Here is a 21574-nt window from a genome sequence, read left to right as displayed (position 1 = left end):
CGCCTCTCCTTCCAACCACAAAAAGAACTAGTACAAAAACATGCAAAAAAAACCCCCTCAGTCCCAAAGTCACTGACCGACACTAAACCAGAGTATGTTTGACGTCTTTGGAGTGCTTCGATGGAGTTTTTCGAAATTTCTTTGTTGATTTGTTGGTATTTTATACTTCCTCTGTTTCAAAATGTAAAGCGTCTAAGGATTACTCAAAAGACTACTTTTTTCAAGTTTGACTAAGTTTATACACAAAAATATAAACAATTACAATACTAAATCAATGTCAATATATTCACCATAAAGTATATTTTCTTAATGTGTCCATTCAATATTGTAGATGTAGATATATTTTCCTAAATATTTAGTCAAATATATTTGTGTCAAATATTTGCACCTATACGTAGCCACAAATTTATTTTTTATATAGCTCAAAAATACAACACATTTTGCACCGAAATTTTGCACGAGTATTCAAGACATATTTATGTATTCACGGAATAAATGTGACATTTTTCTGAAACATAGATATTCAATTTTTAAATATTTTGAAAACCAGAAGCACAGTGCTCATTCACGGAATGAATCTGCTTCCTACATCATTCACTACTCCTACCGTCCTACGGTACAGTAGTTGCCGTTTGAGCTGTGCAATTTTCACCTTTAACCAGTTGTACGCCATTGCACAGTCTACGATACGGTCTACTGGGGTGGAGTATGAGTACATGCTTCCCTGCCGCGGCAGTCCCCACCAAGCTCTGCGCCTCCTGCCTCCCTGCCATCACTGTGCTCGCCTCCCGCCTCTTCCGCTCTCCTTTTCACCTTTCTCCTTTCTTTAATCCCACACACGCCCCCCGGCCTCCTTTTCCGACGAGATAGAAATATCCCCAGCGAGCCGAGCGGCGAGCAGAAATAGAAGTACTGATTTCTACTTCTCTCACACAGCCGTTGCTTGCAGTCGCCTTGACTCGTATGGAAAAATATTTTGTAAAGCTGGTGCCAATGCATAGCCTCACTCTCACCCGTCACGTCAGCTTTTTTCCTCACTCTCACCCCACTCTCACCCCACCTTGCCAATGCATGGGCTATAGTGAGAGCTCTCACTTCTCTCTCCTCCACATCAGCTTTTCTCTCTCCTCGACATTAGCATTTCTTTTTCAGATTATAATATTAAAAATAATGCAAGGAAATTATTTTATTGAACTAAAATTGTTACCGATTACATCATAAAAAGAAATTACATAAAAATTTGAAAAAATTACATAAAAATTTGAAAAAATTACATAATCTAGGCATTATGAGCCCACACATGCTCTATCAAATCTTGTTGGAGCTGTGTATACACCGGTGAGTCCCTCATATCGTTGTCCATCTGAATCCTGGCTGCTAGGCTTGGTGGTGCATGGTGGTGTATTGCAGGGCCGACATTGGACTCAACGATCTCATAGGTTTGCTCCAAATTTGTACCACGCTCATCGTCGATGATCATGTTGTGCAGAATGACACATGCACGCATGATCAACCCAAGAGTACGCCTCGAGTAGGAGCGTCCCGGAACTGCTAGAATGTTGAACCTAGCCTTCAGCACTCCAAAGGCACACTCGATATCTTTGCGCCAAGCTGATTGAGCAGCAGTGAACATTCGCTGCTTTTCACTTTGTGGAAGAGTAACACCTTTCATGAACACCGGCCAGGAGGGGTAGATGCCGTCGGCAAGGTAGTAACCATAGTTGTACTCGTGTCCATTCACCGTGAAGTTCACTACGGGTGCTTCTCCCCTAAGCACATCCGTGAACAACAGCGACTAGTTGAGTACATTGAGGTCGTTGTTGGACCCGGCCACTCCAAAAAAGGCATGCCAGATCCAGCGATCATACGACGCAACGGCTTCTAAGATTATGGTAGGGTGTTTGATGTCTCCCCTTGTGAATTGACCAGCAAAAGCCGCTGGGCAGTTCCTCCACTGCCAATGCATGCAATCGATGCTCCCTAACATCCCCGGAAAGCCACGCTCCTCGGCTTTCGCTAACAGACGCTGAGTATCCTCGACAGTTGGTCGACGGCAAAACGTCTCCCCGTAACAGGCAATGATGCCTTCACAGAATCTATCTAGACAATCTGATGTAGTTTGTCTAGCTAACTTAAGCCACTCATCTATTGTATCTGCAGAGGCTCCATAAGCTAACAGACGCAAAGCCGCAGTACACTTTTGTATGGGAGAATGACCAGGACGGTTGAGAGCATCATGTCTTTGGGTGAAATACGGAGAGTATACTCCCAATCTATCCACAATGCGCAGGAAAAGGGATCGCCTCATCCGATACCTTCGCCGAAAGAAGCTCGGAGGGTAAGTAGTCCTCGAAGAGCCGATCGCTTGCACCCAGACGATCACGTCTGATGAACTCTCGGCGGCGTCGCGGCCGTCTTGGCTCCTCCTCCTCGTTCAGCATCTCCTCCTCGTACTCCGCCTGGAATGCATCGATCAGATCACCCTCTATTCCGTCGCTCGAACTGCTGGACGACATGGCGTTGAGAGGAGTGGAAATGGAGAGTGGAGGAGATGAAATGGGTGTGGAGTGAGTGAAACCATATGGAGGTATTTATAGAGGGGGGCTGAAATTTTAGGGTTTTTTGAAGTACCAACGGCTACCCCAACGGCTAGCTGAGGTGGACGAATCAGATCGTGCCACCTCAGCTACTACCGCCCCTCTCTCGCCCGCGCTGTCGCCCGCCCCTCTCTCGCCCCGCCTCGCCACCGCGCCGCCCCGCCTCTCGCCTCGCTCCCGCCTCGCTCTCGCCCCAACGCGGGCGGTAGCCGGCGGCGGCGGGTGGTACCGGCCCGGCGCCAGCAGCCGCTGTCCCGCCACTCCACTCGCTCTCTTCGCCGGCGGCGGCGATTGCCGCCAGCCAAGCCGTCGCGTTGGCACCAGCCTAATGATGCTAATGGGTTAATTCTTGATCAGAGATAAAACATGAAAAACGAGGACGCCTTATTCATGAAAATTGGAGGAGTATCGAATTAGTGGTAATAAAATAACTTGCCAATCAGCCTTAAAATTTATAGAATGTAGACTAGGGAGTACAGCCGACTCATGCCATGTGTGCATGCGTGTGTGGTGTACATTATATGTGTTGACGTTGTAAAGAAATCGCAAGCACCATGAGCTTGTTGGCAAAATGCAAAGCGATGGAATTTGAAATTAACAACGTTGGACATGAGGCATCATTTTATATTTATTTTTCCAGAGAGAACCATCCCAAAAAAAAAAAGACAAAAAATAGAGGGTCAGAGTGGGGAGCGGGGAGGTCCCAACGAACTGTCGCGGTCGGTCACCACCGTCGGGCCGGTGGCGGGTCCACGTTGGAGCGCGCGCCATCAACGGAACGGAACGGAACGGCCGCAGAATTCCGTTCTGACGCTCCCCGAGCGGAACGTCATCCGTCCGATTGAGATCGGGCGAATGACACTGCAACGCGGAGGGAATCTCGGGGGAACAGCGTGCGATCTGGATTCTGGGCTGGTCCACGGTTCATGGCGTCGGCCGCTCTCTGCCCGGTCCGGATCGCACTTCCACTGACTTGCTCAGTGCCACCTCTCTTGCTTGCCCTTGGATCCTCTGCGCAAGCTCTCTTGCTCGTGTAATTCTAGGCAGCTCACCGGCTTTTGCCGTATCTTGGGCATAATGGTGGTATCCACTCTCAACCGTGAGCTCACATTAATACGTCTCTGCATTTGCCAGTAGTAATTTCTTAGACTACTCACAATGATACTCTCATTGTGACTAGTCTTAGTTATTTTAGCTGGCAAGTTTACTACTCTCTCGGTTCTCCCCCATGATGCATGTATAGATTTCGATTAAATGAGAACCGAGAGGGTAAATGCATGCCCATTTATAGTTCAAGCTCGTGTACAACACAACCACCCGAGGCTGCCGCCAATCTTAGCCTTGCCTAGGGCTAGCGGTTCCTTCAAGTCGTTGGGTTATGCTTGGAATTTGATGTCTGTCAACTCGTTGATGAATATGATGTCCATCAACTGGATGATGAAGTGCAAGGCTTCAAACTCTGGTTCATGTCGACAACGTCTATCATTCCATCGGCTACTCAAGTTTTGGATCATCTTCTCAAGTGGTTTTCATGGAAAAGCGCATGGCGCTCCTAGACCTATGGATTGAAGAGGATCCAATCATGTATGTGGTTTTGAGGAGTCACATTGGAAAGTCCCGCTTCGTCGACCTTGGCACCATTGGGTACCACACCACCATCATGGTGTTGAATGAGCTGGAGGCGATTATGCTAGGAAATATAGAAGCTTTTGGTGGCCCCTATTGAGTTCGAGACGATGGCGGAGGCGTGGTTCTAGATGCGAAGAAGAAGATTCTTTACAGTTGTTACATGATTAAGGTTTCGTTTGCGTGACGAGGTCCACGTCAAAATCATGCGCGTGATGTTGGTGAGCCTCATGGTTGGTGATTTGCGACATCATACAATTTAGTTGCTGCGAATTGTTAATCACTTGGCAGGTCTTTTTTCTTTATTTTTCGAATTTTGAATTTTGGTTGTGTGCATCCTTAATGTCTTCACAAGTTCTTGAAATTATGTAGATAGAGAGGGTGGGTGTATTTCTTCTTGATATTAATATATTTCCATTATAAAAAAGCTGTGTAATCAACAATAATGTAACATAAAACACGAAGCAGTCCTAATCTCTCTATTAGATGTTATTAGTTTCATGTTGCTTGGATTGGTTTTTCATACAACAAAGCAGTCGTTGACAACAAATACCCAACCATGTAGGTGCAAGGAGCTTGGTCAGGCCACTATACCGGGTGGCTCGTGAGATGCGGGCAACCATTTCGTTGCTCAAGACAAGGTGGGCCGGCTCAAGGCCCGAGCAAAAGACCAAAGGATCATTGTGAAGCACAAGTTATAAAACTTGACCATGATTCCACTAGACCCAGAAGCCGATGGTATTCGTAGCATAGAAAACAAAAAAATTCATACCGCAAGAACGAATAACAAGCCAAGATCCAATCTAGAAGATGGGAGCAACGAGAAGATCATGAGACTAACCCTCAAAGATTTCCAAAGCCTACGAGATTAGATCTCGTTGTTGCTGTAGTCGATCATTTGCCGCTTTCGAAAGCGCATAGAAGATCTTGACGGTGCCACAGTCGGGCAGCACCTCCGTACTCGGTCACACGTTCGTTGTTGATGACGACGTCCTTCTCTCCGTTCCAGCGGGCAGCGGATGTAGTAGATCCTCCTCGGAATCCTGCCAGTACGACGGCGTGGTGACGGTGGTGGTGGAGATCTCCGGCAGGGCTTCGCCGTAAGCGCTGGGGAAGAAGAAGGAGGAGGGAGAAGATAGGGTTTGGGAGAGAGGGGGCTCTTGGGCGCCGACCCCAATGCCCCTTGGGTGGTGCGGCCAACTTGTGGTTAGAGTGGCCGGCCCCCTCCCTCTCCTCCTCATTATATAGGTGGAATCCCTAGGGTTTGCCCAAAGTCTTCGAATATGACCCCAATTCAAAAACTGCCATATGGACGAAACCTAGAGGGACAGGGACTCTCCCCTTCCCCCCTTGTTGGCCGACCAAGGAGGTGGAGTCCACCATGGACTCCACCCTCCCACTTGGTTGGCTGGTTAGGGTTGGTGGAGTCCAAAGTCCAACCGGGACTCCACCTTCCATGGTGATTTCTTCCGGAAGGTTCTAGAACATTCTAGCGCCTTCCATAAATGCGCCGGATCATTTCCAAACTTGGAAAGTGATTTCCTATATATGTATCTTATTCTCTGGACCATTCCGGACCTCCTCGTGATGTCCTGGATCCCATCCGAGACTCCGAACAAAACTTCGAACTCCATTCCATATTCCATATCTACTTAAACGACATCAAACCTTAAGTGTGTCACCCTACGGTTCGTGAACTATGCAGACATGGTCGAGACTCTTCTCCGACCAATAACCAATAGCGGAATCTGGAGATCCATAATGGCTCCCACACATTCAACGATAACTTAGTGATCGATTGAACCATTTACATACGATACTGATTCCCTTTGTCTCGCGATATTTTACTTGTCCGAGGTTTGATCATCGGTATCTCAATACCTTGTTCAACCTCGTCTCCGACAAGTACTCTTTACTCGTACCGTGGCATATCATATCTTGTGAACCATTCACATGCTTGCAAGCTAATCAGACGACATTCCACCGAGAGGGCCCAGAGTATATCTATCCGTCATCGGGATGGACAAATCCCACTCTTGATCCATATGCCTCAACTCATACTTTCCGAATACTTAATCCCACCTTTATAACCACCCATTTACGCAGTGGCGTTTGATGTAATCAAAGTACCCTTCCGGTATAAGTGATTTACATGATCTCATGGTCGAAGGACTAGGTAACTATGTATCGAAAGCTTATAGCAAACTGAACTTAATGACGTGATCTTATGCTACGCTTATTTGGGTGTGTGTCCATTATATCATTCACCTAATGACATAACCTTGTTATTAATAACATCCAATGTTCATGATCACGAAACCATGATCATCTATTAATCAACAAGCTAGTTATACAAGAGGCTTATTAGAAACTCCTTGTTGTTTACATAACACACATGTATCAATGTTTTGGTTAATACAATTATAGCATGGTATGCAAATATTTATCATAAACACAAAGATATATTATAATAACCATTTTATTATTGCCTCTTGGGCATATCTCCAACAAAAGCCTAACTGACTTGGTACTCATCTTGTAAACTCTAGCCGGGTCATATATATAAGGCCCAGCTAGAGGACTTGGAACTGACAAAGCCTATGTTCTAGCAAAACCCTAGCTCTAGTTCATACTTGTTGTTGTCGATGTCCACTGTAAATGATATGAGTAATACATCTAAGCAAAAGTAGTTCTTTACCTCCACCGCAAGTGGTTAGACCACGATGGAAGTTGTAAGGTGTTTTTGTGTGTGTGTGTGTGTGGGGGGGGGGGGGGGGTATTGTCTACGTTGACCTCTATGGTATAACCCATCGGGAGGCCTGGGAGACGATGGTTTACCCTGTGGTGGATGTTAACTTCAAATCCGCTTATCTCCAGCCCGTGAACCTTAGCGTATACTATGATAGCACCCGATCTATGTTTTCCCATTTATAGACATTAAGTTGTCACATGTACCATCTCTCCCTACATTTCCTCGATAGTTGTATTAATTGGCTTGCTAATTGATTTTAAAATTTGTAAAATGTAGACTTCAAAAGAACGGAAGGACTATTTTTGAACTGAGAAGTACTACACGACCTACGAATGCTAAACTAAGCTAAGCACGATGTTGGTCTAGAAAAATGGTGGTAGCATCAGATACGTGTCCATTCCCCATAGCTTCAATCATGGGCGTACATGTCCACAAGCAGAAAGAATCCGCCCTCCTCGAAAGAGGCCATTCAATTCAAAGCTCGCACCCGCTCTCCTCCCTGACAGAGCACGACGAGAGCGCAGAGATAAACCTCCATTTTTATTACACCCAAAAACCCAGCACAGCACTGAAGTCTCCCCAGATTCGCTCCACGTTCCGCGCGAACCACCCTTCTCGCCGAATCAAGCTCCAACCATTGCGCGCGCGGTCAGCGCGGGCGGGTGAAGAAGAACCGAGCCGGCAGCAGCGAGGTCCTGGAGCGCCGCCATTTGACCTGAGCAGAGCACACGGCCTCCCCAAAAAGGTCCCAGCGCCGCCGCATTCCGCTAGGGTTAGCGCTCCGGTAAGCTCCGCTCCCCTCTCGCAACTCATTTTCTTCGACCTCCAGTCTTCCAGATGCATTTCAACCGCCGCCTGCTTGGGAGGTGGAGAGCTTTGACTTCCTCTGTATGTTTTGTTTTTGCTCAGGGACCAAAATTTAAATGTCTTCTTTTTTCCTTTGTTTATTTATTTTTTGAAAATGTTGGTACTACTACGATTCTGTTGCCACATTCAAAGCGTGCCCTGCGGAATCTGCAAGCACTGGTTGTTAGATTCGGCCGTGAAATCGGTTTACCATACCCGAGCAAGCAATTAGTCTCGCGCTTCCGTGGAGTGGTTGGGTGGTTAGCAATAGTACAAAAGGGGGCGCTAATTCAGAGCGGGCTTCTACGGATCTGCTTCAGTCACAGATTGTTCGTACTAGTTTGTATGGATATTTTGTATCAGTGGGTGAGACTGAGTACGGATTTGAATGGCCACTAGAACCAGTTTGACTTTTGAAAATACTCGACCAATATATTCGTCAGTGGCTTTGTTTCATTTATCGTGTTTACACGATGCTGCAATTAAACTGGTACTGAAGATTTTTTATCTTGATCTATTGGTTGTTTCAAGCAGATATATTCTTAAGGTATGGATTTGAAACTTTAGCTTCAGTCAATGTCATGTTAGCAGTTTATGTTGGTTAACCAAACTCATGATTCCCACTGACCACTCCAAGTGTACAGGAAGTCTTTTCCCTTAACTCTTTCATCAATTTGCCCTCTCTGCCATCTAACTAACTGGTATACTTTCTAGTGGAATTAAAGACACCCTTGTGGAAATTAGTTGGTTCTTCTGGTGCTAGTTGCTTCTAATGCAGCTTTCTAGTCCTGGATTTAGTGGGTGATACTGTACGAGATCCATGTGATGATTGTACGTAGTTGCTTGCACCACATAAGGGTTGGTAGTACCACATGCAGCTCGGCTTGGCTAGGTGTAGTTGTATGCCCTTGTTTTCTTCCCTTTGGAGGAGAAATCTCCCACCTGCTTCTGCCTGTTCATGAGGTTCCACACTGCAATTTCACAATTTTCATTATAGTTCCTCGTGTTCTTTTCGTTTGCCGCGTTTTACCCTCTTTTATGTTCTGGATGAATGTTTACAGCATAGAGCATAAGCATGGCAAATCTGTACTAATAATGTAATCGTCGTGGCCAGCTGTGAACTTTCAGATACTGACACATGGTTTTGTGGAATTATGATTCAGAGTTAGTTACCGATGACTCGTGCATCAACTATTGATTTTGGGCGAAAGACACGGAGTCAGGTCAACTGGTCTGGGCCGTTGCGTCCAGTAAATGTCATCAGGAATAAATTCCCAACTTACAAGAATGGTTCGAATGGGATAGTGATCAAATTGGCTGATGACCCAGAAATCCCATCTCTTAAGGAGACTGTTGCCAAGGAGACAGCAGATCTACTTGATAGGCGTCAGCGCCCTTCAGTCCGCGAGCTTGCGATGAAATTTGAGAAGGGTCTCAATACCGCTACGTTGTTGTCTAATGAGGTGGGTCTTCCTGATTCCCGAACACTCATTTGGCAATTGGTTCAGTTAGTAGAGCTATTTGCACCTCAAGACATTTATCCAGCCTTGGCTTTAACTCTCAGGTTAAATGGAGGCAAGTGGCTTTATTGGAGCGAGACATCCTTCTGAAGAATCTAAAGAGTGTATTGGAGTCACTGAGAGGTCAAGTATCTGGAAAATTTAAGGATGAGATCGAGGAGTCAGTATCCATGGTTAGTTTCTTCTTCCGAACCATATTTAAAGTCTCATGAGGGATTCTTGTTTCACGGTGTGTGTAGAGTATATTTAATGACATTGGAAATGTTTTAACCTGTCATTCACTTTTACTTCAAAGCAATCTTCAGCTACATGTATACCTAAATAATCCCTTCCTTTCTGAGCGCTTTAATAGTTTGATACTTTTCGTAGGTGGATATTTTGGCAATTCAGCTGTCCAAAAGAGAAAATGAGTTGCTTCAGCAGAAAACAGAGGTCACGAGAATAGCGACTTCACTAAAACTGGTGCGTTTGAAATTCCTTGGTAGTATCTTAATAGTGTGCATGTTCTTTAATACGCTTACAGTATTTACGCCATTTTCCAACTTTAATTTTCTCAGTTTTCTACTGGATTTGGAGTAAAACCAATTTCCTCCTTTAAAATGTGAATTATCTTCCATGCTCGGTATGACTTATAATTTTTTACTTTGAAGTTGTGAAACTTTGTTTCTGATGTTACAGTACATAAGAAAGAGTCTAGAGAAAGTGTTGCCTTTGTTCAGGCTCCAGAAAAAAACAGTGTATCCCTGCATACTATGAACTTGAGATAGTACTCTTCTCTTCCAGATGCATATAGAAATTTCAGGGACCTGCAGTGGTTTCAGATTTTCTGAAACAAACAAGCTGGCAATGATACGTGCGCAAAGCATGATCCAGCCCATCTTGGAGTTGGATTAGCATGTCCTTTTAGACTTCTTAATAATCATTTTTCTACATCAAAGTATGCTTAAGCTCTTCTCGAATAGATCTCTCCGTTTTTATTTTATTTTTCAAGCATTTTTTTCCTATATTGCTTGTAGGCTTCTGAAGATGCCAGGACAATTGTTGACGAAGAAAGAGCTAATGCTCGCACGGAGATTGAAAATGCTAGAGCAGCTGTTCAAAGAGTTCAGCAAGTACTTAAAGAGAAGGAAAACTGTTCACAAAGAATTGGGAAGCAGGTAAATGATATATAAATAATTGTTCACAAAGAATTGGGAATCAGGCAATATTGATCACTTAATACTGTAGTCTCTTGTACTAACCATAAGTTATTTACTTTGGGACATTTTTCTTTGAGTTACTTTGTTATTGTCTTTTTTGTTCTCTTGAGTGTTTTGGCCTCAAACTTCTTCCTATTTTCCTTTATATCGTACCATTCAAATATGTTGCGAGATTGATGCCGTTACTTATGAAGAGTTCCTTCTATTTCCAGCTGAACTGTGCACATAAGTTTATTTTCTGTTTGAAATTTGTAAGGATGTGGATGAACTCAGGGAAAAAGTTCAAGAAGCACGAAGAGTTAAAATGCTGCATTGCCCCAGCAAGGTAGACTTCACAGGCTTATTATGTTATTCTAAGTATATGGTGCATTTACATTATTATATATTTCAAGCCTTCGAATACCTTTCTAGGCAATGGACATGAAAAATGAGATCCATGTTCTACGTGATCAATTTGCTGAGATGGCTTCCAGTTCTGCTCATCTTTCGAAAGAAGTATGGTTTACAACTTCACATTCACTGAATTTGGCAATTTTAGTGTGCGTCTTTCTCGTCGTTCTTATAGACTTATCTTGATTTTTTATCATTAGCTGGAGTTGCATCAGAAATTTGAAGAGAATGATGCACCATCATATGAGTTAGAGGGTCTTGAAAGCTTAGGCTCCATGTTGCGCCTAGTTGTCCGGAACAATGTGAGTTTATCGAATGCTTCAGTACAGTGGTTTCGCGTACAGCCTGAAGGAAGCAAAACAGAAATCATTTCAGGTAGAAATATTTTCATCCTGCATAGTGCATATACTCTGCTTTCTGCAGGTAACATTCATTTTAATGCTTGTTGTCACTGAACTATCTAGGTGCCACAAAGCTAGTATACGCTCCAGAACCTCATGACGTAGGGCGGTACTTGCGAGCTGAGGTTAACCTTGGTGGTGAAATCTCCGTTGCAAAGTCTGCTGGCCCAGTAGACCCTGGTATGTTTGCTTACATATGGTGATCTGACAAAGTTGAACTGCTTTCATGGTTATCACATGGCTAACATTACTTCGGTCATGAGCAGCAGCAGGTTTGGTCGATTATGTAGAGACCCTCGTCAGGAATCCTGAAACTGAGTACAATGTATGATCATCCCTTCCTTAGTCACTTATATTTTCTGTACAGCATGCTTACAATTTATACTCCCTCCGTTCTGGAAAGGATGTCTCAGATTTTTCTAAATTCGGATGTATCTAGATGCTATTTGGGACGGGGAGAGTACAAAGTTTTCTCTTTGCTTATTTATACTCAACTAAGAAGTATTGGGCCAGTATTTTGGCATGTCAAGATAGTGTCAATAGATAAGCTGGCCAATTTTATCGCAATTTACCAGATGGCATGCCATCTGCTGAATTTTAGGACATATTTCAGTAGCACTAGGAGAACATATATAATGGTATCTATTCACCCTATATTGGCAATGCACTTGTACTTCCACTCCACAGCTCATCATGACAGCTTTATCCACTGAACCAGTACCTTAAAGTCGTGTTTTTTGAATGTCGGTTGTTTTGCTCCTTATGGTAGGTTGTTGTTCTTCAAGTGAATGGAATTAGCCAGCCTACAGATTCCATCCACGTTCTATGTATTGGGAAACTACGGATGCGGCTTGCCACAGGAACGACGGTCGTTGCCAAGGAATTCTACTCGTCGTCGATGCAGGTAATCTCTAGCAACACTGCCAGTATCACAAATCTGTGGCTGCGTCACTGGCTGACACAACCTAACTCATGTCCATCATCCATCTCCATCAGCTATGCGGTGTTAGAGGGGGCGGAGATGCTGCGCCGCAAGCGATGTTCTGGCAGCCCAGGAAAGACCTCAGCTTGGTCCTGGGCTTCGAGACGGCCAGGGAGCGCAACTCGGCAATCATGCTCGCCCGGAGATTCGCTATCGACTGCAATGTAAGTTGAAACCATTCATACTTTTGACCATGTTGTGGCAATCACGCATACCTTGATCTTCTTCTTTCTTGAACACAGATTATACTTGTTGGTCCGGGGGACAAAACTCCTTGGTAACACGATCAACCGCCAGCTAACTTAGTTCTGACCCTAACGGAATCAGTGTACATCTCTGTGTAGCTCAGTTCCTCAGTGCTTCGCATTTGCACATGTTCTTGCCTAGGTTTCGTCATATCTTCTTTCAGGTCATGTATCTCCTGCTAGCTAGTATCTTACTAGGTAGAGCATTATTATTTTTTCTTTACTGATACCCACTGTAATTTTATTTGTGAACAATAATTAAAGAGGTCGTGTTGAATGCACGACCTGACACCCAAGTTATTTCTTGTGTGAACCTTCCTTAAGAAATCTGCTATAAGTTCAACGAAACCAATTCCATTCATCCTGGTATAGTTGTGCTAGCTGACAGCCTGAAACCTGGTCTAAGGTTCAGGTCCAGATTAACAGATTAAGGACACTGCAACTTGCGAGTAATTAAATTTGCGTGCTTGTTTAACTAGCCAACCGTGCGGTCAACATACACCGGCTGAACTATGTAAAATAGTGTTCTTCACTGCTGAACCCCAAAGCTAATCCATGCTTTTATTTAATTCAAACTGATCTTCCATCCACTCACGGCACGCAGCAAATCACTGTCTTGCTAGTTGCTACTCCAAGGCATCTCACATCATCTAATCTATATGCCAATCTATATATAGTCCACATTACACCCACAACTACCATCAACCCAGATCACCATATCCACCTCGAGTCCTCACTCCTCAGACTACTTGAGCCCCAACTTCTACTCCCAGCCGGTCATGGCTAGATACTCAATGGGTTTCCTTGTCGCCCTCGCCTTGTGTGCCTGCATGCTTAGTGCTCTAGCGGCACGGGACCTCACCGACGATAGCTCCACAATCGCGAGGCACGAGCAATGGATGGCCAAGTACGGGCGTGTGTACAGCGATGCAGCCGAGAAAGCACGACGGCTAGAGGTGTTCAAAGCCAACGTGGAGTTCATAGAATCGGTGAATGCCGGGAACGACAAGTTCTCCCTCGAGGCCAACCAGTTTGCAGATATGACCAAGGATGAATTCAGGGCTACTCATACAGGGTATAAACTTCCTGTGGGTGGTAGCAAGAGCCAGAAGATGACGGGCTTTAGGTACGCGAATGTCAGCCTCGACGCTGTCCCAACTTCTATGGACTGGAGAACCAAAGGCGCTGTCACTCCCGTCAAGGATCAAGGCCAATGTGGTAAGCTCAAATTCACTGTTTGGTCTTTTCTCAATTCACACATCAACTAAATTCAGTGTTTTTTTTCTTTATCGAAAAAAAACTAAATGAGTGAAATTTTCAAAATTAGTGAGATTTTATTGAAAATGAGAACTGGTACAGGGTGCAATATCTTACTGTACACATACAAATTATTCCATAATTATATTATGTTTATATGGAACTATTGGGTAAGTGACTAACTACCAAATCATGTCTATATTTCAGGGTGTTGTTGGGCGTTCTCCACAGTTGCCTCCATGGAGGGCATTGTGCAGCTCAGCACCGGCAAACTGATCTCTCTGTCAGAGCAGGAGCTCGTGGACTGCGACACCTCGGACAATGGCTGTGGCGGCGGGCTCATGGACAATGCCTTTGAGTTCATCGTCCAGAATGGCGGCCTCACCACCGAGACCAACTACCCTTACACCGGCACAGATGGCTCCTGCAACTCCAATAGGGCATCCAGCTCCGCCGCATCAATCAAGGGGCATGAGGACGTGCCGGCCAACGACGAGGCATCTCTACAGAAGGCGGTCGCAGCACAGCCTGTGTCCGTGGCACTTGATGGAGGGGACGACCTCTTCCGGTTCTACAAGGGTGGTGTGCTATCTGGTGACTGTGGAACGGACCTTGATCACGGTGTTACTGCTGTCGGGTACGGTGTGGCTGATGATGGGAAAAAGTTTTGGGTGATAAAAAACTCATGGGGAACGTCATGGGGTGAGGATGGTTATATCAGAATGGAGAGGGACATCACCGACAAGCAAGGCCTCTGCGGTCTGGCCATGCAGCCCTCGTACCCGATGGCATAGCGGGATATAATCCTCATGTTCAAACTGATCCAGCTTTGAATCCCTTGTATGTATACACATGTAATACCTGAAATCGTGAATTAGCTTGTAAAGCAATGTATGTTGTGGTGAGTAAACATATGGAGCACTTTAAAATTGTGAAACTCAATCGCGCAATTTGTTTTTCGAAATGGTGAGTATGGCTTCAGCCTCTTCATCAATTGATGCACCGAACTATTTTTACTACTTAATTTAAAATTCAAATCAATCCATCCCAAGGATCATGTAAGGTTGATATGTCGTTATCCAGCCTAATTGTAGATCATTTGCGACCGTCTCATGGTCGCAACTGGTAACCATGAGCTTTTCGGTTGATCCCATTAGGAGTTGAAAAGATCAAAATTGGATTCAATGTGAAGCCATTACGAAGAACATGCAAAAATATTGGAACCTCCAGTCTTGTTAATCGCAATATTATTTCTGCAATACCAAATCGGCCAACATAAAGCTGAAACCCCTATGCGTATTCTAACTTTAGTACTCTTGTTGATTCCATTTAACCATCAATTTTCAAACTTACTTATGATATTGGTTGGTGGTGAAAAATTATAAGTAAAGAAACCAATGCACCAAGTGAGTTGCGCCAACATACGTGAGAGCTCAATGTTTTCCTCTGAATCACAAAAGCAGATTTTTTTTTACACCAGTACATTTTCTTCCGGCGCGAGGTTATCTTTGTGAGTAAAACTGAACTGCACACGTACAAGGTTGGATTTATTGCTTAAACTAATGAATAAGGGCATGTACAATAGTGATGATTCAGCTGTCTGTAAGGGGTAGTTATAGGTAATTTTGGTGATGTGGAGGAAAGAGAATGAGGAGAGAGAGGGAGGCTGTCTGTAAAGTTACAGACAGTCTATAGGCTTCTTACAGACGGCTTACAGACAGCATTTTTGTTGTTGTATGAAGGGTGTCTATAAGTTATACTCACACATGGTTATGACTAAAAATAGATAGCTTATAGACAGACCACTGTAGACACTGTCTATACTACTGTCTATATATGATATGAAGTGCTATTACAGACACCACCTGTCTAAACCATTGTACATGCCCTAACAAGTTCGAATAGACGTACGGTTATCATTCAGAGGTAAACAGTTAACAATTTCAATGCATAACACACACAATGACTAGCAGTCTAGCACATACACTAAATACGTGTGTTTTGAGTTTTGACGCCCATAAAATTAAGCCACTAATTCGCGCACCGAGAAATCTGCAGTAAATTCAACGAAACCAAGTCCTTTTATCCTGATTTGTCGAGAGGCTGAAACCAACAAGTCTAAAGTTCAGATTCAGATCAGGAGATTGCCAGAAACATCCGGAGGGGACGTGTGTCAAACAAACGATCACTCTCATCCTGGAATTCCATGGAGGAAATTTTGACTAGCCAGTAGTAGCCAAGTACTAGCACCCACCCGCCAAGAAATGTCATTTGCTAGCTCGCTATAAACACCAGCAGAAACGCGAAGCTGCTCCACTAACTTCTTTTGCACAAAGAAAACAAGGAGCAAGAGATCATCAGGGAGATCGAGAAGGAAACGGCGGCAATGGCGGGTGGGGAAGGAGACGTGAAGCTGCTGGGCCTGCGGCTGAGCCCGTTCGTGGCCCGCGTGCGCATGGCGCTGGACGCCAAGGGCGTGGCCTACGAGTACGTCGAGGAGGACCTCGCCGCCAAGACCGACCTCCTCCTCGCCTCCAACCCGGTGCACCGGAAGGTCCCCGTGCTCATCCACGCCGGCAAGCCCGTCTGCGAGTCCCGCGTCATCCTGGAGTACGTCGACGAGGCCTGGCCCAGCAGCCCCCGCAACCTCCTCCCCGTCGGCGCACTGGAGCGCGCCGCCGCGCGGTTCTGGGCCGCCTACGTCGACGGCGAGCTGTTCCCCGCCTGGGGGCGCGTCATGATGGCCGCGACGGAGGAGGAGAGGGCGGGGAGGGCTGCCGAGGCGGCCGAGATGGTGGCGCACCTGGAGGAGGCCTTCGCCAGGTGCTCGAACGGTGGCGCGTTCTTCGGCGGCGACGCCGTTGGGTACGTCGATCTCGTGCTCGGGAGCAACCTGTTCTGGTTCGAGGCGCTAAGGAGGATGTTCGGCGTGAGGTTGATCGACGAACGGAGGACGCCGCTGCTGGCGGCGTGGGCTGAGCGGTTCGGTGAAGCCGCGGCGGCGAACGGGGTGGTGACGGACACGCTCGTGGGCATGGCCGTGGAGCACGCCAAGAAGCTCCGGGCTGCTGCTATGGCCAGGAACTGAGCAGTGGAGCTGCTTCAGTTTTTTTACTCTAATGTTATGGATCAGGGGTAGTTCAGTGAGATTTAGCTTCAGGTGTACTTCTACTAGTCATAAAAAAAAATAGATTTACACAAGATCGATACATCACGTATCCATCACGTGGAACAAAATTTGAGAACGAAATTAGAACCGTGAAATAAAGAAGACAGATGCGTCCTGAGATAGTAGTCACAATCTGCTAAACAGGAGTATTTGAATTTCCTGCTATTCCAACCATGATTTGTCTTAATTGTTTTTTATGTATGAATCTGGATCTGAAATTAGTGGCAAGTTAAAAAAAAAATCTCCCAAGACCTTCTAGAGCCAATTGGTAGTTTGGCACACAATTTAAAGGAAATCTAACAAGAATTTTTTTTTAAGGTTGAATAGGCCTTCCAAAGGCAAACACGCCACAACAGGCACCTCTACGGTGCAAAACATCACTGCTTCAATAATGTGCACAGTGCACTACATTCCGAATGTGCAAAAGTATACCAGGCTTCTCTTCATTTCAATGGAAAAGAGATGTACTGTATATGGTCGATCCTACAACAACGCTCGACCCAAATCTTATTGGGCATGGAAAAACAGAGAACAAGACCAAGACATACGTCAAATGTTCCAAGTCACCATATAACAACACCAAGCATCCTAACAGGGGCTTGACAAGAGAAAATCCTTCAGTGAGCAACGGCGGACGCCTTAGCCTTGTCTGGGAGGATGTTGTCGGGAAGGATGAGCTGTGGTGGGATCTCCCGGACCACTCCGAGCATCGAATCGTACTCCTCATCTTTGTGAGCAAACTTCTTCCTCAGCTTCTTCTCAAGCTCAATCTCATCGAAGCTCTTGTCATTCTCGGCTGCATGAACTTGAGCTAAGTTGAAGTAGTTGGTTGCTGATTGGGAGATGAAGGCAATCTCCTCCTCCGTAAGCTTTCTTAGGAACTTGGCAGGATTACCGACCCAGACCTAATCATGTCAGGAAATCGTATGAGTCAGTGGGGTCAAACAAGATAGATTTCTTTCGAAATAAAAAGCTGAAAATATCTGTGTCTTGCAGCTGTTAAAAAACAGTTTTATTAATTATTGAATTCAGAATATGATTATATGCTTCCAGCTTCCAAACATAAAATAGAGCCTATAATATGGAGACCAATCTACACTTGGTTCAGTTGCTCTCCAGCAGAAATGCTGCTAAACACGAGACGGATTTATTTAAATATATTGTATAGAAAAGCATTTAAACTGTAATCGATTCTTGCACAAACATGGCTCCAGGCTTAACCCAGACACATCGATTGAATTATTTAAACTGGGCATGGCATTTGTTTTGAGCAGGAGAATGACAATCTTCTAAACAACATGTCACAGCAGAATGGCATCTTATATAATGTACAAAGGTGACCAATCTATTAAGTAACATAATGATGACAGTTAAATGCATAGTGCCCATCTACCAAGCGTAAAATTGAATTATCCAGACTCAAAATAGCAAGAAAGTAACCTCTCCAGAAGGAATCCTCGTGTTCTGCTTAACAAGGGATCCCGCACCGACCATGCTGTGCTTTTCAACAACCACTCCGTCAAGCAAAGTGGCACCCATACCAACAAAAGCTTCATCCTCAATGGTGCATGCATGTAAAATAGCACTGTGCCCTGGAAGAAGTTTGCTACTTTAGGCAATACTATAGCAGTCGGTTGTCCAGATAAAATGAAGTTCAGCAATTTAGATCCATAAATTGATCACAAGAATGAGAGATAGAGCATTTTTACAAGTTATTTTGGTTAAATTGACATGCAATGGCTGTCTTCAAGATAAACTAAAGCAACATCTTAGTAAGCATACTGGAGTTGTTACCAATATTAATCTAGAATAAGTGGACACGATTTTTACTGACCTACTGTAACATTGCTTCCAATTATGGTCGGGAGCACATTCCCGCTGATGTTAGTTTTTGCAACATGTACAAGAGTGTTGTCTTGTATATTTGATCCAGATCCAATACGAATGCCGTTGACATCACCTGAAGAAAAGAACAAAAACAGCAAAAGATGGTTAAACTATAAACACTGGAATATGTAGTTAAGCTAGTAATAAACCATAACATCAACATGATACAAGATCATTTTCCTTCTTGAACTTGACTATGAATGCTTGGTTGGGAAGTAACATTGGTTTCCAAGGTATTACTACTGGATGGACTAGGAAACAAATATAGCATGGCAATCTGATAATAATGCAGCTCTAGATGTCTTAAGGCCTCACTAAACCTAATTCTCTACGAAGTTACTGGTGTCATCAAGAAAAGGTGTATGATGCTTCAATATCACATTCACATTTTCTATAACAGATATAACAATTTATGAAAAATGATTCTGAGGTTATTCAGTAACTAGACATTCTTCCACATGTGGAGTGAACAGCAGTTCAGGTGTACAAACATGGTTTGGAGCTCTCTAACCCATTTATTTGGTCATGTGCGTGGTATTAACCTAATCAAAACACCATGTATATCATTGCAGAATAGACAATATGTTTCTTGCTGACCATTCTCATTGGTATCCTGGATCTAGTGAGAAAGCCGGTATATAATCTACAGAAAGCTCTGGGTTGGTAACAATAAAAGGTTTTGTGTTAGTTTTGCTGCAACAAGGTTAAGTTACAGGCAAAAACCGAAATTATTTAACAATTTAGACTCCATGTAAAATCATTAGATGGCAAACGCGTGTACTGTAGCCAAAAAATCTACCTAAATGTGCTTAGTGCTGTTCAATAAGAATGTGCATCCTATGACGGTTGATGATTATGTTCTGTCGCATATAAACCTTTACTCTGACGATGGTGTTGTCAAACACAAGTTCATCTAGAGCACCTCCTTGTTTGAAGAAAACATTGTGCAAACACGAACGGGGAGATAATGAGTTAAGGGTTCATGAGTTTACCTCTCAAAACGGAGCCATACCAGATTGAGGACCCATGTCCAATCTCAACATCACCAATGACTGCTGCACTGGGAGCAACAAAAACATCTTTGTCGATTCTCGGCTCTTTTTCGAATATGCTCATGATTGTACGATGTCTGGATACTGAAAAGGGGCACACAAAAGGGTCACTGCCAGTTAGGGATGAAGTTTTCGAATCTCACCAAGTAATGCATGATTCTACAATCATCTATCAAGTTAAATACAAAGAGCCCCAAAAACTCCATATCGCTCTGTTCAATTAATTAAAATTCCTGGTAATTTAGCAGTTGAAGCATGTTCACAGTTAATCAGCAGCAACTATAGCTCAGCATACACCTAAAACAGAAAATAACATTGTTCAAGATGCTAGGGAACACAAGCTAGATACATAATAACTTTGGACAGACACGCAAATACAGCATTCCGGCAAAAGTCAATAATCACGAAATGCAATGCAGCATTTCACAGATACTTGATTTACAGCTACTTCAATCAAGGCCACAGGAGCAATGCCTTATTATGCTTGATTTACAGCTACTTTAATCATGAGTATCACTAACTGCAACGCGACATTTCACAGGTAGCTGACAATACTGCAAGGGGATACAAACAATAGCAAACCTGGACCGAGACCTAACTGGTAGGCCCAATTCAACTCTCGAATCTCACTACCAGTATCCATCTCTGCCCCAGTTCCATTCTCTACCACGCCACATCCAGAGGTTACGAGCCTACGAACGAATGGAGCTGCCACTTAATCAAACTAATCTGGTACAGAACATTTCCGAAACAACTACGAATGGCCACCATTTAGCAACGAGCTAAGACTGCGGCCGCGCGAAATCGAAACGACTACATAGCGTCTAGGGGGCAACCGGTGGCCAGGCTGAGGGAGGAGACAAAGAGAGAAGGATGGTTACCCTGCTCCTCGACGCGGAGGCCGCCCTGCATGGTGGATCCGAGGCGGTCCATGGCCTGCCCCGTGCCGCGGATCCACTTGCCCACCGTGTAGATCGCGCGCCCGAGGGTCCCCATGTCGCTCCCCCTCCTGCGCGCTCGATCTCCGGTCCGGTCGGGGCTCGCCGCCGGCAGCCGCGGGCGCGGTGGGGTTTAATGGCGTCTGGGTGGAGACGGCGAGGGGAGGTGGGAGATGAGCAATGGCTGCGGCCGAGGGAGTGGGACTGCAGGAGAGAGAGAAGGGAGGTCAATAGCTCTCGGCCCAACGTCGATGGGCCGACGTTGGGCCTTTCTGTTGACCCAGAGTAAGGGGGCCGTATACAGGTCGGCTTAAATCAGGCCTATTAGGTAGGGCATAAATAGGCCGGATCCCATCGGCTTTTGCTCGTACCATATCCTTTATCGTGTATTTTTTTCGGATTTGAATTGTGGCAGATATTGATCGGTTTCGTATTCCCTGTGGATATAATGCAGTGCGGATTCGAAATGGATATATCTGAGGCAAGGCGGCGTGAGCGCTGCAAGGAGCGGTGTATAGGATGCCCCCTACTAAGAATAATATTTCAGATAAGATGGATATATCTGAGACATGGCAGCCAATTAAAGGAGGGTGCGTCAGGAGAATAATAACCTGAAGTTTACTTTTGTCTAAAAAACCCAATTTTATTTGTTTTTCTCCCTAAAAAGGAATCCATGTGTGGTTTTGTTCTTCTCCATGCATTTTTTACTTCAG

The 21574-nt window shown here is 44.7% G+C and overlaps 5 protein-coding genes across 6 annotated transcripts; 3 read left to right on the top strand and 2 right to left on the bottom strand.

Moving 5' to 3' along the window:
• Window positions 1-1279: 1279 nt before the first annotated feature.
• LOC139835460 (uncharacterized) lies at window positions 1280-2516 on the bottom strand. Its single transcript, XM_071825313.1, has 2 exons — window positions 2316-2516; window positions 1280-1795 (listed from the first exon to the last, which is right to left on the bottom strand). The coding sequence occupies exons 1-2, from the start codon at window positions 2514-2516 to the stop codon at window positions 1280-1282; spliced, it is 717 nt and encodes a 238-aa protein (XP_071681414.1).
• Window positions 2517-7450: 4934 nt separating this feature from the next.
• LOC127331901 (stomatal closure-related actin-binding protein 1) lies at window positions 7451-12858 on the top strand. 2 transcript variants are annotated; one of them, XM_051358128.2, is made up of 13 exons: window positions 7451-7759; window positions 8985-9284; window positions 9386-9514; window positions 9711-9803; window positions 10358-10498; window positions 10797-10865; window positions 10952-11035; window positions 11131-11305; window positions 11395-11511; window positions 11601-11656; window positions 12101-12235; window positions 12328-12477; window positions 12556-12858. In XM_051358128.2, the coding sequence occupies exons 2-13, from the start codon at window positions 8997-8999 to the stop codon at window positions 12592-12594; spliced, it is 1476 nt and encodes a 491-aa protein (XP_051214088.1). In that variant the 5' UTR covers window positions 7451-7759; window positions 8985-8996; the 3' UTR covers window positions 12595-12858. The 2 variants fall into 2 exon arrangements, with proteins under 2 accessions (XP_051214088.1, XP_051214087.1); XM_051358127.2 differs by having other exon boundaries at window positions 7453-7759; window positions 11598-11656.
• Window positions 12859-12986: 128 nt separating this feature from the next.
• On the top strand, window positions 12987-14609 carry LOC127331902 (senescence-specific cysteine protease SAG39-like). Its single transcript, XM_051358130.2, has 2 exons — window positions 12987-13776; window positions 14023-14609. Exons 1-2 carry the CDS (start codon window positions 13338-13340, stop codon window positions 14607-14609), a joined length of 1026 nt encoding a protein of 341 aa, XP_051214090.1. The 5' UTR covers window positions 12987-13337.
• A 1533-nt stretch (window positions 14610-16142) lies between these two features.
• On the top strand, window positions 16143-17137 carry LOC127331904 (probable glutathione S-transferase GSTU6). Its single transcript, XM_051358132.2, has one exon. The coding sequence runs from the start codon at window positions 16202-16204 to the stop codon at window positions 16901-16903; it is 702 nt and encodes a 233-aa protein (XP_051214092.1). The 5' UTR covers window positions 16143-16201; the 3' UTR covers window positions 16904-17137.
• A 201-nt stretch (window positions 17138-17338) lies between these two features.
• Window positions 17339-21073, bottom strand: LOC127331903 (gamma carbonic anhydrase 2, mitochondrial). Its single transcript, XM_051358131.2, has 5 exons — window positions 20805-21073; window positions 19864-20007; window positions 18819-18944; window positions 18425-18576; window positions 17339-17889 (listed from the first exon to the last, which is right to left on the bottom strand). Exons 1-5 carry the CDS (start codon window positions 20917-20919, stop codon window positions 17602-17604), a joined length of 825 nt encoding a protein of 274 aa, XP_051214091.1. The 5' UTR covers window positions 20920-21073; the 3' UTR covers window positions 17339-17601.
• Between the last annotated feature and the right edge of the window lie 501 nt (window positions 21074-21574).

Source organism: Lolium perenne, chromosome 2, assembly GCF_019359855.2.
Source record: "Lolium perenne isolate Kyuss_39 chromosome 2, Kyuss_2.0, whole genome shotgun sequence".
Classification (NCBI taxonomy): Eukaryota; Viridiplantae; Streptophyta; class Magnoliopsida; order Poales; family Poaceae; genus Lolium; species Lolium perenne.
Note: the sequence above shows the minus strand (reverse complement) of the source record. Positions and strands in the feature narration are given on the sequence as shown.

Bases quoted from the DNA above. Each gene is read 5' to 3' on its own strand.
- LOC139835460 (XM_071825313.1), bottom strand. From the start codon at position 2,516: ATGTCGTCCAGCAGTTCGAGCGACGGAATAGAGGGTGATCTGATCGAT. The intron at 1,796-2,315 runs GTATCGGATGAG...GTACTCAACTAG, and splicing joins CCGAGCTTCTTTCGGCGAAG to TCGCTGTTGTTCACGGATGT.
- LOC127331901 (XM_051358127.2), top strand. From the start codon at position 8,997: ATGACTCGTGCATCAACTATTGATTTTGGGCGAAAGACACGGAGTCAG. The intron at 10,499-10,796 runs GTAAATGATATA...GAAATTTGTAAG, and splicing joins CACAAAGAATTGGGAAGCAG to GATGTGGATGAACTCAGGGA. The intron at 12,478-12,555 runs GTAAGTTGAAAC...TCTTGAACACAG, and splicing joins GATTCGCTATCGACTGCAAT to ATTATACTTGTTGGTCCGGG.
- LOC127331902 (XM_051358130.2), top strand. From the start codon at position 13,338: ATGGCTAGATACTCAATGGGTTTCCTTGTCGCCCTCGCCTTGTGTGCC. The intron at 13,777-14,022 runs GTAAGCTCAAAT...TCTATATTTCAG, and splicing joins CAAGGATCAAGGCCAATGTG to GGTGTTGTTGGGCGTTCTCC.
- LOC127331904 (XM_051358132.2), top strand. From the start codon at position 16,202: ATGGCGGGTGGGGAAGGAGACGTGAAGCTGCTGGGCCTGCGGCTGAGC.
- LOC127331903 (XM_051358131.2), bottom strand. From the start codon at position 20,919: ATGGGGACCCTCGGGCGCGCGATCTACACGGTGGGCAAGTGGATCCGC. The intron at 20,008-20,804 runs GTAACCATCCTT...GCCCCTTTTCAG, and splicing joins CCTCCGCGTCGAGGAGCAGG to TATCCAGACATCGTACAATC. The intron at 18,945-19,863 runs GTAAACTCATGA...TCTTTTCTTCAG, and splicing joins GTATGGCTCCGTTTTGAGAG to GTGATGTCAACGGCATTCGT.